Source organism: Schistocerca nitens, chromosome 11, assembly GCF_023898315.1.
Source record: "Schistocerca nitens isolate TAMUIC-IGC-003100 chromosome 11, iqSchNite1.1, whole genome shotgun sequence".
Lineage (NCBI taxonomy): Eukaryota > Metazoa > Arthropoda > Insecta > Orthoptera > Acrididae > Schistocerca > Schistocerca nitens.
This window is the reverse complement of record NC_064624.1, coordinates 165,082,510-165,099,741: the sequence shown is the minus strand read 5'-3', so window position 1 is coordinate 165,099,741 and position 17,232 is coordinate 165,082,510. Positions and strand designations below refer to the sequence as shown.

At 45.0% G+C, this 17,232-nt stretch overlaps 1 protein-coding gene across 2 annotated transcripts in view; it reads right to left on the bottom strand.

Moving 5' to 3' along the window:
- The window catches only part of LOC126213604 (mucin-1-like), a 329,890-nt gene that overhangs the window by 141,312 nt on the left and 171,346 nt on the right, over positions 1 to 17,232 (bottom strand). For both annotated transcript variants that reach the window (XM_049941458.1, XM_049941459.1), the window contains exon 2: positions 13,189 to 13,325. In XM_049941458.1, coding sequence (XP_049797415.1) covers positions 13,189 to 13,325 — 137 coding nt within the window. The remainder of the gene's footprint in view (positions 1 to 13,188; positions 13,326 to 17,232) is intronic.

The following is a 17,232-nucleotide window of genomic DNA, read 5'->3' as shown; positions in this document are numbered from 1 at the left end:
CCATCCAGGCCGCCATGTGCTGTTGCCATTTTTCGGGGTGCACTCAGCCTCGTGATGCCAATTGAGGAGCTACTCGACCGAATAGTAGCGGCTTCGGTCAAAAATACCATCATAACGGCCGGGAGAGCGGTGTGCTGACCCCACACCCCTCCTAGCTGCATCCTCCACTGAGGACGACACGGTGGTCGGATGGTCCCGGTAGGCCACTCGTGGCCTGAAGACGGAATGCTTCTGGTATTATATTTTGGGGTAATTCCTCCCATTCTCAAAGGATATTTTTGGCTCAGAAATGGGCAGTTCAGGCATTAAGTTGTGTAAGTTCGTGAACCTCTTTTCAACCCCTGATCACCAGTCTGCGTATTCTGACATTGGCTTCTCAACATATGAATATATGTATTTACTGTCGGTTCTTGTTAACAATATCACCGCATTCCCAAGAATTAGCAACTTTCACTCACAAGGGGAGGCCGCCAATTGTGAAATTCAGATTCGATTCATACTGCGCATAATAAAAGCTCATGGCCAGAGGTGTAATGTGGAAAAGCACCAAGATGCACTTCTCAGCCGTTGTCGAGAAAATCGACAGTTAAAAGAAACCGTTGCGGTGAAATACTCTCTACGATTAATAGTTTTCTACAGCGTCGTGGCGCAGCGGTAAGCGCTCGGGTTCGTAATCCGAAGGTCGCCGGATCGAATCTCGCGCCATGCAACCTTTTTCCTTTTTAGTATTTGTTTTTTTTTTAATTCAAATATATAATTCCCGGCAATCAGTTGCAACAATTATGCATATAATAAGTCGTTGAAAGTCGTTTGGCGTGGAAAAACTGACGACTTCGAACATCATTATGTTTTCCGCAAACAAAGTTGTATTTCACAAATGTTATTGTCTTCATAATGTTAACCACGTATAGTTAACCGAAAACGTAGAAACTATATTCCGAAACGAATACGTATAGCGTAAGTCAAACGTTCGAATTAGAATAGAGACCCCACGAACACAAATTTGCTGAGGCAGGTATGAAATATAAACTCCGTTATTCGCTCGTTACAACTGAAGGACAGATGTTGAATGGGTCGAAACGAGCCGCCGCATAACAGCGCAGTTGCCTGCTAACTTCGAAAGAAGGTAGATGCGGTCCCTAGCGCAACTTATAACATCATCGAAAATCAGTGCGGACGGGAGAGCTTTGGTACACCTTGTTAAAAAAACGGAAAAATGGAGGCGGTACAATTGGAGAGCGATCCGCCTTCACCAACATGCATAAGCAATTCATTAATAGTATATATATACGTATCAATTACAAGAAACTAATAATAAAAAAAATTGCATAGCGAGAGATTCGATCCGGCGACCTTCGGATTACGAACCCGAGCGCATACCACTGCGCCACGACGCTGTAGAAAATTATTAATCGTAGAGATTATTTCACCGCAACGGTTTCTTTTAACCGTCGATTTTCTCGACAACGGCTGAGAAGTGCATCTTGGTGCTTTGCCACATTACACCTCTGGCCATGAGCTTTTATTATGCGCAGTATGAATCGAATCTGAATTTCACAATTGGCGGCCTCCCCTTGTCAGTTAATATTAGTCAGAAATCCAATCTGCATTTGGACTGCGTTTCCTTGCCCCTTGTGCAGAAAGGTGTGCGGTATACTGGTGTGTCCATTTTCAATGAGCTACCACAATAATTCAAAAATCTTAGCACTATCTCACGCGCTTTCAAATCAAAACCGAAGAGTTTCCTCATGGGCCACTCCTTCTATTCTGTATAAGAGTTCCTTGGAAAATTTAGCTGATCCCTATGCTTTACTGTTGACAGTGTTTACTTAAACACTTGTCTGTTTTTGGGTTCATAAACATTTTATTTCATTTGTTCTTACTTTTATGTTGTAATTTCATTTACTGACAGGTTCCATAACCTTGGAGATTTGCTACTCAATTTGGTCCTACGGAACTAGACTTGCAAAATAAAAAAAAAAAAATATGTTTATTGCACCGGCCATGCAGTTCTAGTAAACTACTTGTTGGTGATCAAATGAAGCTATATAATTCCAGAGACCTTTTCAAGTCTCAAATATCTATTATGTATGTCTGAACTGACGAATGAAAGTTTTTTCCAAGGCCAGGATTCGAACCTGTGTCTGGTGCTCACTAGGCAGTTGTGCTAATTATTACGCCACAACTGCACAGATTACCTAGTATGTCTCCCTTCTGGAATAGCACCTCAGCATGGAAACCCAGGCGTACGTGGGTTAGTAAAATGAAACTACATAGTTCCAGAGACCTTACGCTATGTATACATGCAGACTAAAGTGACAAATGAAAATTTGTTCCAAGGCCGGAACTCGAACCAAGTCTCCTGCTCATCAGGCTGATGCGCTAACCACTATGTCACCCTGGTACAGTGAACAGCAGGAATCCCCATTTCGTTCGATGCTGAATTGTTATTGCAATACACTTGGAGAGTCTCTGCAATGGTGTTTGAGTTTACAGGGAATACCAAGTGGGTTGATGCGTGAATGGGAATTTGGATTGAGGATGGAGGCATGCTAGGGTAGTCCGTGCGGTTGTACAAAGCCACTGTGCCAGGGTGGTGTACTGGTTACGGCATCTGCGTAGTGAGCCGCAGACCTGAGTTCGAATCCCAGCCTTGCTACAAATTTTCGTTCATCACTTCAATCTGCCATTTATACTTGTCGGTCGTTTGTGGACATGAAGCTGGCGCCAAATAGTGTCCAAGGTGTGTCCTCGGTTTCAGATTAGATGAATTGCGTGGCCAAGTGATCAATGCGATTTCGGTATCATGCTCTTCAATTCACTGTAGCACCGTACTGGCATAGTGATGCGGAGAGTTACTCTGCTGGAAAATGCCTTCACAGTCAGGGAGATCCGCATGATGGAGGAACACATGTGACCGCCATTTATGTGTATGTAGTCTATAGCTGTCATCATGTCTTCCATTACTATCACAGACCACACAGAAGCACAGGTTAGCGTTCCCCAAAGCATAATACTATCCCCACCGGGCTGTGTTGTGGCACGATGCTGCTACTGTTATTTATTCCCACATAAATCGGCAATTTACTATCAAAATTATACCACAATAATGATTTACTTTGAATAATTTAATAATAGGCGCCATGTAAACAATGATTTTATGTTATATCTACAATAACTGTTTACATACATTTTTTCTCTAGAGATGTAACATGTTTTTCAAATGTAGCACCCATTTAGTTGTGAATCTGCTTGTGATTATCTTCTCCGATAACTTAATTGTTTAATATTTCATACTTAAGTTCTTGTATTATTGAAAAAGTGGGTCCTGTTGTCGATTTATCATATGCTTCAAATGGTTCAAATGGCTCTGAGCACTATGGGACTTAACATCTGAGGGTATCAGTCCCCTAGAACTTAGAACTACTTGATCCTAACTAAGCTAAGGACATCAAACACATCCATACCTGAGGCAGGATTCTAACCTGCGACCGTAGCAGCAGTGCGGTTCCGGACTGAAACGCCTAGAACCACTCGGTCACATCGGCCGGCTATCACATACTAGGTGAGGACCTGGCACTGTGAGGATATGTATTCCAATCCTGTTAGTCCATTTCCTCCTTCCCTTTGTGTCCAACTCCTACTTCCTATATTTCTTCATCCACTCATCCTCCCGCCTTCTCTCCGTCCATCTCATCCTCCTTCCTTTCTCAGATCATATCCTCCTCTCCCATCTTTCTATCTCTCTACACCCCCTCCTCCCACTTATCTGGGTCCATCTCTTCCTCCCCACTTTCTTTCTCCAAATCATCCCCCCGCCCCCACCCTCGCACCTGCCCCCCCCCCTCCCCGAGCCATTGTAGGCTGGTGGTTTTTACCCCTGCAGTATATCTTTCGAGACAGTAAGTCATATATCTACCAAGTTTTCTTGGAATTGACCCAGTGGTTTAAGAGGAGCTTTTAACCTGTGGCTTTGCCAGAACACGCATATGTGACACAAACTGGTGTCCACAATTAAAGCAACAATCGGAAATTTTGCAAGACTGCGTTTATTTTGCCACCACAAAAGAGTACAAACATGTAATAGTAGAAACAATGTAAAGAATACAGAACGTAAGCAACTGCAACATGCGTAACGTTCTGCGTTGTTCTCCAACTTAATGGATTTCTACACAAATTCTGACCACCGGTTAATGTGCTCAGTATGGGTTGTGAGGGCCCGCCTGGTTAGCCAATCGGTCTAACGCCCGGCTTTGTGGAGTGGGAAGGAGCGCCTGGTCCCCGGCACGAATCTGCCCAGCGGACTTGTGTCGAGGTCCGGTGAGATGGCCGGCCAGTGGATGGTTTTTAGGCAGTTTTCCATCTGCCTCAGCGAATGTGAGCTGGTTCCCCTTATTCCGCCTCAGCTACATTATGTCGGTGATTGCTGTGCAAACAAGTTCTCCACATACGCGTACACCACCATTACTCTACCACGCAATCATAAGGGTTACACTCGTCTGGTGTGAGACGTTTGCTGGGGGGGGGGAGGGGTCCAAATGGTTCACATGGCTCTGAACACCATGGGACTTAACTTCTGAGGTCATCAGTCCCCTAGAACTTAGTACTTGAACCTAACTAACCTAAGGACATCACACTCATCCATGCCCGAGGCAGGATTCGAACCTGCGAACGTAGCGGTCGCGCAGTTCCAGACTGTAGCACCTAGACCCGCTCGGTCACTCCGGCCTGCTGGGGGGGGGGGGGGGGGCGTCCACCAGGGTCCAAACCGCACAATGACCATGGATTCGGTGTGGGGCGGCAGAGGGGTGGACTGCAGTAGTAGTCGTGGGGTTGTGGACCACTGCGGCTGCGGCGGGGACGGAGCCTCTCCGTCGTTTCTAGGTTCCCAGTTAACATACAATACATACAATTGGTTGTGACCACGTCCGGCGGCAATACAGGCTTTACAACGACGGGGCATAGTGTGAATGGTGTCTCATGTTGACCCAATAACTCCCGTTCTTCCAGAGAGCTGCTCTCGAATCTTGGAGATGCTGACGTGATACAACCTGTCTGCATGGTGCATCCCAGGCATGCTCTATGGCATTCAGATCAGGAGAGCGAGGAGGCCACGTCATGCGTGCAGTGTCTTCCGTTTCCAAGAAAAGATCAACCACCTGTGCTCTATGAGGTCCAGTATTATCGTCCATCAGTACCAAGTCTGGGCCCAAAGCGTCTCGCAACAACCGCACAAGATGTCCCAAGACCTCATCACAATACCTGACAGCAGTTAAACCTTACCGACGCACCCGTATAATTTCACAAAGAGATGTTCGAGTGGTGAGCATAATCCCTGCCCACACCATTAGGGATCCTCCTCGATATTGGTCTCTTTCCAAAATGTTTGGCCGTCAGATGTGAATCCGTCAAGAATCATTCACACGAAATCGGGACTCATCTCTGAAAAGGACATTGCCCCTCGATTCTACCGTCCAGATGGCATAGTGACGATTCCACCCTAGACGTTCCCTTCTGTGAAGACGCGTCAGAGGTACACATACAGCACGTCTCCAACACTCTGCCGAAGCCCTCAGTACACCGTTTGCTCGACAGAACACGTCCTGTGGATGCTGCGAGGTCAGATGCCAATTGCTGTGCAGTACTAAGGCGGTACCGTCCTGCCCCTGCAGCCAAATAACGGTCCACTCTGTCTGATGTCACACATAGTCGGCCCTGTCCTGGTCTCCAGGATTCAGTTTCGGTCTCTATGATCTATCGCCTCATACGAGTGTTGTGTACATAGTTCCGTGTAGTCAGCACGTACACAACTCTCCCACTAGAGCGCGCCCCGCTAAGCACAACAGCGCAGGCGCAGCGCTCGTCCGTCTCCGCACTACGAGATGGCGCTGCCATAGAGACAGACCAAATCCTGCTTCCGCCGATCCGCGTATTATTATGTAATGCAGCCGATGAGATTGCTGCTAACATAGAACCTTTTCTCCTCGCGGATCACACTCGCGCAGTGATACCTGAACGCTCGAGGTATTATAACGAGTGTACAGACCTCCGATTAGTCAGTCTGCATCAGTCTGCATTAGTCTGTAGTCAAGTTTCAGTCTGCGCCTAATAAGATTATCATATTCCTGTACATAGCATGAAGATAAATGAATAGACACTTTGTCAAGTATCAGAGATATGTGAGAATAAGATTAGCGTACCAAGACCAAAGGAATTTCAGATCGTCAATTGTAAACAGCATCCAGAATCAAGTTACGTAATTTCTATGATTTTTATTATTTTGATAAATGTGTGTGAAAATTAATCAAGTTCTGTTTAAAGTTGGTCACCGTCAATCTGCTACTCTAAGCGTGCAAGTGGCATTTCTATCGTCTGACCTAACGGCAGAAGATAAACACGCCACGATAAGACCACGAGACATATTGCTGACACTCGCCTACTTCGTTAGAGCGACAAGTCAAATAATCTGATGGTGTGCGTACCGAAGGTCTTACAGTACGCACACCACAACGAGAAACAACACTACGACTCACATTAAGCCATTGGTCCACATCAGTTTGCGTCTGTCCTGCTTCCATTCTTCTTATGGCCCTCCATCGCAGAGAGTCTGGTAGGCATCTTCTCTGTGCCATAGTGTACCGTCTGTGACTGCGTACACAGCAATTGTGGATATGGGGCTACCCGGCAAACAGTACCCCGCTTCATAGGTGCCCTGCCGGCTACGGTGGCCGAGCGGTTCTAGGCGCTCCAGTCCGGAACCACGCGGCTGCTACAATCGCAGGTTCAAATCCTCCCTCAGGCATGGATGTGTGTGATGTCCTTAGATGAGTTAGGTTTACTTAGTTCTAAGGACTGATGACCTCAGATGTTAAGTCCCATAGTGCTTAAAGCCATTTGGACCATTTTTGATAGGTACCCTGACGTCATCGTTGGCATGGTTATCCCATGACGGGAATGCCATCTTCCGTGATCGTAATGTCTGTTGATATGTTATACCTTGAATTAGACACAGAACGGGGAAATAGCGGTTTGTTGCTTTAATTTTGGACACCAGTGTATATTACGAACATAACATATTTCACACAGGTATCTGTACTCGTATTTCATAGGTATCTTTAGCGAATATCAGCCTGCAGTTCCGTTTCCACGCAGCTCAATATTTATGACGTCGTATCTTCTGAAAAATGTCTCATACAAAGATATAATTTTGCAGGTACAGGGTGTTTCAAAAATGACCGGTATATTTGAAACGGCAATACAAACTAAACGAGCAGCGATAGAAATACACCGTTTGTTGCAATATGCTTGGGACAACAGTACATTTTCAGGCAGACAAACTTTCGAAATTACAGTAGTTACAATTGTCAACAACAGATGGCGCTGCGGTATGGGAAACTCTATAGTACGATATTTTCCACATATCCACCATGCGTAGCAATAATATGGCGTAGTCTCTGAATGAAATTATCCGAAACCTTTGACAACGTGTCTGGCGGAATGGCTTCACATGCAGATGAGATGTACTGCTTCAGCTGTTCAATTGTTTCTGGATTCTGGCGGTACACCTGGTCTTTCAAGTGTCCCCACAGAAAGAAGTCACAGGGGTTCATGTCTGGCGAATAGGGAGGCCAATCCACAATCCACGCCGCCTCCTGTATGTTTCGGATAGCCCAAAGCAATCACACGATCATCGAAATATTCATTCAGGAAATTAAAGACGTCGGCCGTGCGATGTGGCCGGGCACCATCTTGCATAAACCACGAGGTGTTCGCAGTGTCGTCTAAGGCAGTTTGTACCGCCACAAATTCACGAAGAATGTCCAGATAGCGTGATGCAGTAATCGTTTCGGATCTGAAAAATGGGCCAATGATTCCTTTGGAAGAAATGGCTTCCCAGACCAGTACTTTTTGAGGATGCAGGGACGATGGGACTGCAACATGTGGCTTTTCGGTTCCCCATATGCGCCAGTTCTGTTTATTGACGAAGCCGTCCAGGTAAAAATAAGCTTCGTCGGTAAACCAAATGCTGCCCACATGCATATCGCCGTCATCAATCCTGTGCACTATATCGTTAGCGAATGTCTCTCGTGCAGCAATGGTAGCGGCGCTGAGGGGTTGCCGCGTTTGAATTTTGTACGGATAGAGGTGTAAACTCTGGCGCATGAGACGATACGTGGACGTTGGCGTCATTTGGACCGCAGCTGCAACACGGCGAACGGAAACCCGAGGCCGCTGTCGGATCACCTGCTGCACTAGCTGCGCGTTGCCCTCTGTGGTTGCCGTACGCGGTCGCCCTACCTTTCCGGCACGTTCATCCGTCACGTTCCCAGTCCGTTGAAATTTTTCAAACAGATCCTTTATTGTATCGCTTTTCGGTCCTTTGGTTACATTAAACCTCCGTTGAAAACTTCGTCTTGTTGCAACAACACTGTGTTCTAGGCGGTGGAATTCCAACACCAGAAAAATCCTCTGTTCTAAGGAATAAACCATGTTGTCTACAGCACACGCTTACAGCAGAAAGACGACGTACAGAATGGCGCACCCACAGACTGCGTTGTCTTCTATATCTTTCACATCACTTGCAGCGCCATCTGTTGTTGAAAATTGTAACTACTGTAATTTCGAAAGTTTGTCTGCCTGAAAATGTACTGTTGTCCCAAGCATATTGCAACAAACGGTGTATTTCTATCGCTGCTCGTTTAGTTTTTATTGCCGTTTCAAATATACCGGTCATTTTTGAAACACCCTGTATATTCAGCGGTGTATTTGGATTCTGTCTGCGAAATTTTTTGCGATTATTGTAAGTAGTAAAGACGTAATAAATTAAAATATCATGCCTGATTAGACAGTTTTTCATTCATCTCATTGTTTATGACGTCGTATCAGCTGAACTAGGGAGATAGGTACCTCCTCAGCGATTGTTGTCTGACAGTGAGGAATACCTACACTATGTTCAATTGAAATTGGTCCAGTGCTTTAGGAGGAAATGTAGAACATACACACATGGACATATACACAAATCCATTTTTGTAATACGCATGGACTTTAGAACAGAATATCTCGGCAAATAGTGTTAAGTAAGCACAGCCGCCAGGCGGATACTAGCTCTTGTAAAAGTAAACAAGGAACAACTCTCTGCTGTGTCATTTTTCAGGCTCCAAAACAAGGGAGCTCACTGTCGTTTCCACAAACCTCAAACGAACTGATCGAAGAATCAGCACTGACCGAAGAAGAAAGAAGTCGTCTGTGACACAGCTGTCTTTGATTCTTGAAACATTCCTTGCACATAGAATATGGCATTATATTTCATGTTCGGATCATGGCCATTAATAGTTCCTCTTCCGATATTTCGGTTGGTAAACTAACCATACTCAAGTCAAATGGGGGATATAGTTCACGATACCGAAGCGTGTGTACTTCTATACTGACACGTCAACTGAAGCGATGCAAAGATGTACTTTGGGGTAAAGTTCGTGCATATCACACATAATCCAGTCTTCAAAACAGTGCCCATCACAGACAAAACTTGTGCATGTAATGGAAAAATGTCTGAAGAGCTGAGTTAGAAGTGCCATAGTGTTTACCACTAAGGTGGTAAGTTACTGCAATGGATGGCAGGTGTTGTAATCTCAGGCAACGAAAACTCAGTACAAAATTTCCTTTGAGAGTTCGGTAAACCTCTCTTTTCACGCCTGTGCCACTGCTTCTGTCAGTGTTTTTCACACTTCCGTAAATTTTTCCCCTCCCACCGCCCTCCGCCCCCCCCCACTCTACCTAAGTGCGCGACTGCTACGGTCGCAGGTTCGAATCCTGCCTCGGGCATGGATGTGTGTGATATCCTTGGGTTAGTTAGGTTTAAGTAGTTCTAAGTTCTAGCGGACTGATGACCTCAGATGTTAAGTCCCACAGTTCTCAGAGCCATTTGAACCATGCCACAGCTCGGTAATAATAAGTTACTAGTTACCTGATTCCTGATAATGAAAAATTCTGTACATTACTTACAGCATTGAATGGGCTAAGGATCAATTATGTTTTGGATGTCGTGTCACTTCTTCCGTGTTAGCTAAGAAAATGTAAGAATACCCGTAGGAAACACTTCAAATAACGCGATATATAGCGATTCTGTGTTTGAAATGAACGAAAAACAGAAAAATACAAAAAGTTTCGTTCTTTGAAGAGAACAAGCTGCAGAAGTAAGGTAGCTGAGAAACTGACAACATACACGACTAATAGCGTCATGTGAGGTGTGTGTGAACTGACAGCTAAGTAAACGTAATTTTTCCACATTTAGAATCATTCAGCCAAACCTTTGAGCATAGCAAAAGAAAAAAAAAAAAACCACAGAATGCTTCAAATCAGCGATATCTGTCACTAACTGTAAACTACATGGAAATTAATGAAAAATATTTGGCACCTACTTATCCTTCCCTTATCTATGGAAATAACTTCGGTCAAAATTCACAAAACCTACGCAAGAGGTTTTCTGTTTTCTGAAAGAAAATGACAATTACTGGAGATAGCACTAAAAATGTTGAAATACATTTGAGTAACATAATAAAAAAATGGCGTCTTGTATAAGGTGAAATTTCTCTCCGGGCTTAAGGATCTTTCTGTTCCCTGTCCCCATCCTATGTGGGTGCCCCTGAGCCACTGTATTGGGCCTACCTCTGATGGACAAAGTTCTGGTCAATAGTCTTTGTTACAGTGGGCATGCACATCACCTTTGTTGCTGGACACATGGGCAGTCTTTGTTTAAAGTGGTCACAGGGACAGCCTTTATTTACAGTGGACAGTTGAATCGCCTTTATTTACATAGAATTTGTGATGGGCCTTTGTTCGTAGTGGACAAGTGGGTAGCCTTTGTTTACAGTGATCTTGGGGACAGTCTTCGTTTATAGTGGACAGTTGGATGGCCTTTGTTTACAGAGGACATGTGGTGGCCATTTGTTCACAGTGGACAGTTGCGCAGACTTTGTTTACAGTGGTCACAGGGACAGCCTTTGTTTACAGAGGAGAACTGGGTTACCTTCATTTACAGAGAACATTTAGCCTTCCTTTTTTTTACAGTGGACGCATGGGTGGGCTTTGTTTACAGAGGTCACAAGGGCGGCTTTTACTTACAGTCAACAGCTCGAAGGTCTTTGCTTAGAAATAAGATGGGGTCAGCCTTTGTTTACAGTGACAGATGGGTAGCGTTTGTTTACAGTGGTCATGGTGACAGCGTTTGCTTACAGTGGATGGCTGGATCGCCTTTGTTTACAGAGAACATGTGGTGGGTGTTTGTTCACGGTGGACACAGGGACAGCCTTTGTTTACAGTGGAGAGCTGGGTTACCTTCATTTACAGAGAACATTTAGCCTGCCTTTTTTTTACAGTGGATGGTGGGTAGTCTTTGTTTACATTTGTCACAGGGACAGCTTTTGTTTGAAGTGGACAGCTCAGAGGCATTTGCTTATATGTAAGATGTGGTCAGCCTTTGTTTACAGTGACAGGTGGGTAGCGTTTGTTTACAGCGGTCATGGTGATAGCCTTTGCTTACAGTGGATGGCTGGATCGCCTTTGTTTACAGAGAACATGTGGTGGGTGTTTGTTCACAGTGGACACGTAGGTAACCTTTGTTTACAGTGGTCACAGGGACAGCCTTTGTTTACAGTGGAGAGCTGGATTACCTTCATTTACAGAGAACATTTAGCATTCTTTTGCTTACAGTGGATGGTGGGTAGTCTTTGTTTACAGTTGTCACAGGGACAGCTTTTGTTTGAAGTGGACAGCTCAGAGGCATTTCCTTATATGTAAGATGTGGTCAGCCTTTGTTTACAGTGAAAGGTGGGTAGCGTTTGTTTACAGTGGTCATGGTGATAGCCTTTGCTTACAGTGGATGGCTGGATCGCCTTTGTTTACAGAGAACATGTGGTGGGTGTTTGTTCACAGTGGACACCTAGGTAACCTTTGTTTACAGTGGTCAGCCTTTGTTTACAGTGGAGAGCTGGATTACCTTCATTTACAGAGAACATTTAGCATTCCTTTGTTTACAGTGGATGGTGGGTAGTCTTTGTTTACAGTTGTCACAGGGACAGCTTTTGTTTGAAGTGGACAGCTCAGAGGCCTTTGCTTATATGTAAGATGTGGTCAGCCTTTGTTTACAGTGAAAGGTGGGTAGCGTTTGTTTACAGTGGTCATCGTGATAGCCTTTGCTTACAGTGGATGGCTGGATCGCCTTTGTTTACAGAGAACATGTGGTGGGTGTTTGTTCACAGTGGACACTTAGGTAACCTTTGTTTACAGTGGTCACAGGGACAGCCTTTGTTTACAGTGGAGAGCTGGATTACCTTCATTTACAGAGAACATTTAGCATTCTTTTGCTTACAGTGGATGGTGGGTAGTCTTTGTTTACAGTTGTCACAGGGACAGCTTTTGTTTGAAGTGGACAGCTCAGAGGCCTTTGCTTATATGTAAGATGTGGTCAGCCTTTGTTTACAGTGAAAGGTGGGTAGCGTTTGTTTACAGTGGTCATGGTGATAGCCTTTGCTTACAGTGGATGGCTGGATCGCCTTTGTTTACAGAGAACATGTGGTGGGTGTTTGTTCACAGTGGACACTTAGGTAACCTTTGTTTACAGTGGTCACAGGGACAGCCTTTGTTTACAGTGGAGAGCTGGATTACCTTCATTTACAGAGAACATTTAGCATTCTTTTGCTTACAGTGGATGGTGGGTAGTCTTTGTTTACAGTTGTCACAGGGACAGCTTTTGTTTGAAGTGGACAGGTCAGAGGCCTTTGCTTATATGTAAGATGTGGTCAGCCTTTGTTTACAGTGACAGGTGGGTAGCTTTCATTTACACTGGTCATGGGGACAGACCTTGTTTAAAAAAGTGGACTGAGAACAAATGGCTTTGTTTACACTGGATAGGTGGCAGCCACTGTTTACAGTGCTTGCAGGGATAGCCTTTGTATACAGTGGATAACTCAAAGGCCTTTGCTTAGCGAGAAGATGTGGTTGGCGTTTGTTTACAGCAGACAGGTTGTCAGCCTTTGTTTACAATGGTCACAGGCACAGCCTTTGTTTACAGTAGACAGATGGATGGCCTCTGTTTACAAAGAACACTTGGTGGTGAGCTTTTGTTTACAGTGGACAGATGAGCAGCTTTTGTTTAAAGTGGAGATGTGGATGGTCTTTGCTTACACTTACCTCTGACAGTGCGTCGCTGCCCGGCATCCCCCGCGTGGTAGAGCACGAACTCCTCCCCTGGCCTGGGTTCCGTGATGACAGACACCTCAGCCGGTCGAGGCAAGGCGGGCGCGGCCAGAAGCGCCAACATCAACAACCTGAAACAAGCAAGAGATAGGGCCATGTAATTATGTTCAGCCACACATTTTAGGTTATTTCTTTCCAAATTAACACACACATCACTTAATAACGCTAAATTCAGAGACAGTGCTACTAGATCGCTGATAAAGGCAGGAATCGGAAATGGAGTGCAGTGGAAGCGAAATGTTCCGACTACTGCTGGCGTTACTCAATGAGCACTAGCGGGCAATTGGGCTTCAAGCTAAGGTCAGAAAGTGAACACTCAAGAGCCTTTTCTAAAAAAAATTAAAATTGAAATAATTAGTTGTAAGGATAGATGATATGTAAAATTAACTGATGTGAAGGAAATTTGGTATATCCTGTCTCTTAAGCCGAGCTCATATAAAATTTCTGTTGAAACTCACAGTTTCGCCCCCATCTATGGAGGACATCTTCATGGGATGTTGTAGCCTTACTGAGTTTCTGATGCACCCTCTGGCTCGCTACTGACTACAGTAGAATTCTGTTCCCGCGGAATCCATTTATCTTCACACCCTCCTACTTCCTGTTGAAATTGACGGGTTGTTCAGCGGCCTCTATTTCCGCTGTACAGCGACTCGTAGTATGCGCTTGTGGCAGGCGGTATCTCAGTGCTACGAAATCCAATCTGATTGTCCCCTGACTGCGAGCCATATTCCCCAACGGCTGATCTTTGTGTTTCTCCCCTTCTTCTGTTACTCTCACATAGGCTATAAAAACTGCATGTTGCCGACTATACGGTGTGGCGCAGTTTAATGGCAACATTATATGGCAACACCGTAGACTGGCAGTGTTTGTGGCAGTATACTTCCAGGTACCTCTCTACTGAGCGAGATGGCACAGTGGTTGGCACACTGGACTCCCATTCAAGGGGAAGACTGGGTTTTGTTTCTTGGAAACCCCTGTTTGTGAAGTCACAGTTGGAAAGTGCGTAGAGCGAAATACGATCTTAGATACAAACTGGAAGATATGTAGTCACCAGTAACCACGATCATAAAGGTAAGTGCCAATCATTCAAAGACTGGGTTTTGTTTCTTGGAAACGCCTACTTCTAAAGTCATAGTTGGAAAGTGTGTAGAGAGATTTGAACTTTAATTTTTAATTAATGTGTTCATTGGCAAAAATAGATACATCACAACGTATAAATGTTATTTTGTGATCTGGAAGAGGGAACAGCGCAAATAAAACGTAGTCATTGATTTACAAGTTGCTGAATGAGTCGCCGCGCCTCTCATTCCTCGTAATACCCCTTCCAGTTTGTATCTAAAATTGTATTTTCTTGTTTCCCTACTCATTTCCGAGATAATCCCTATTAGATTTTAAAAAAAATATTTGCTTATTTGACGTTCATTGAACCGTGCCGTGACCTTGAATAATATACCATTTTATACGTAAAATTTGAGACTCTTTTCATCTTGAGTTATTCGCCATTATGAATTAGAATGGCCCGCCCTGTATAATCAAGGCGATGCGGCCAGTGATCCCTTCAGTGAATTTCACACCGGGCTCGAACTCTTATGGAAATCGACGCGTAATGGCCGTGTGTGGTACGAGGACTATTCGGAAAGCAAGGTCCGATCGGTCACGAAATAGAAACCACTATGGAAATCAAAAATTTTTTGTTTACAGCAGTTAGCTACACCTTGCAGCTACTACTCTGCATAGACACTTCTCAGACTTTTGTCGTAGCGATGTAACAACTTTCCAGTACCCTCGTCATACCAGACAGCCACCTATGCCTACACTGGTATGCAGCTCGTTGTCTGTGCCAAAGCGTTTTCTTCATAAGCAGCGGTTTATGTGAGCAGAGATGAAACTTCTTGTTGTTGTTTTGGTCTTCAGTCCAGAGACTGGTTTGATGCAGCTCTCCATGCTACTCTATCCTACACAAGCTCCAGGTACCTACTGCAGCCTACATCCTTTTTAATCTGCTTAGTGTATTCATCTCTTGGTCTCCCTCTATTATTTTTACCCTCCACGCTCCCCTCCTATACTAAACTGGTGATTCTTTGATGCCTCGGAAATGTCCTATCAACCAATCCCACCTTCTAGTCAAGTTGTGCCACAAATTCCTCTTCTCCCCAATTCTGTTCAGTACCTCCTCATTAGTTACGTGCTCTATCCATCTTCAGCATTCTTCTGTAGCATCACGTTTCGAAAGCTTCTATTCTCAAAACTATTTATCGTCCATGTTTCACTTCCATACACGGCTGCAATCCATACAACTTTGGGGGCGCAAATTACGGGCTGTATTATGGGTGATCAAACACTTCCCAAACGAAAACGCCCCAGGAGTATCTTCATTGCCCCTGAAGAGTGTGGCCGAGAACTGTATGACAGTTGTGTTATGGGGGGTGCATGACATCAGGCGAAATCTCTCACCAGGCCCTCGTACTTGGCGAGAGACACTGTTTTCTAGCCATGTTTATGTGGTCATTATTCTCTCAGAGCTGAAAATAACGACGTGACGTGATCGACGAGAATACTAGAGGCACTGCCCAACACATCTGTGCAAATCTTCATCGGATGTTCTTTGTGGTTTCCGTTTCGCACCCGATCGGAACTTATAAGTCTCGTATAAGTTGAGAATTCGGCTCTGACGAGAACCGCAATGCGTAGTCCGTGCCGTTGCAGCAACCACAGTGTCCACATGTGGCAGGTTATCAACATTTAAGTGAGTTTGGACGTGGTATTATAGTCGGCGCACGACCGATGGGACACAGCATTTCCGAGGTAGCGTTGAGGTTGGGATTTTCCTGTACGACTACGAGCGTACCGTGAATATCGGGAATCCTGTAAAACATTTAATCTCCAACGTCGCTGCGGCCGGAAAAAGATCCTGCAAAAACGGGACCCAAGACGACTGAACAGAATCGTTCAACTTCACAGGACAGCCCTCGCTCATACTGCTGCAGATTTCAGTGCTCTGCCATCATCAAGTGACAGCGTGACAACCATACAACGGAACATCATCGATATGGCTGTCGGAGCAGAAGGCCCACTCGTATACCGTTGATGACTGCACAACACAAAACTTTATGATTCGCCTGGGCCCATCGACACCGATATTGGACTCTTGATGAGTGGAAACACGTTGCCTGGTTGGACGAGTCTCATTTCAAATTGTATCGAGTGGATGGACGTTACGGGTATCGAGACAACCTCATGAATCCGTGTACCCTGCATGTCAGGAGGGGACTGTTCAAGCTGATGGAGGCTCTGTAATGGTGTGGGGTTTGTGCAGTTTGAGTGACATGGGACCCCTTATACGTCTACATACGACCCCGATAGGTGACACGTACGTAAGCATCCTCTCTGATCAGCTGCATCTATTCATATCCATTGTGCATTTCGACGGACTTGGTCAATTCCAGCAGGACAATGCGACAGTCCAGAATTGCTACAGAATGGCTCCAGGAGCACTCTTCTGGGTTTAAACACTTCCGCTGGCCACCAGACTCCCCATATCTGGGATGCCTTGCAAGGTGCTGTTCAGAAGAGATCGCCACCCCCTCATACTCTTACGGCTTTATGGACAGCCCTGCAGGATTCATGGTTTCAGTTCCCTCCAGCACTACTTCAGACATTAGCTGAGTCCATGCCACGTCGTGTTGTGGCACTTCTGCGTGCTCGCGGGGGCCCTATGCAATATTAGGAAGGTGTACCACTTTCTTTGGCTCTTCAGTGGATGGGGGCTTAATTTAATAAATAAAAGTAATTATTATTTTTCGTAGCTGTATGTCCGATTACGAAGTCTCGTAAACGGTTGGCCCTGACTAGTTTTAGTACGCAATCTGACTGCATAGAACAACAACAAAGAATGAAATGAAATTTCTGTTAACACCATTAATTAATTAAGTCCCCAGCAACTATAAAACCTACGAAACCAAAGCACAAGTATAACTG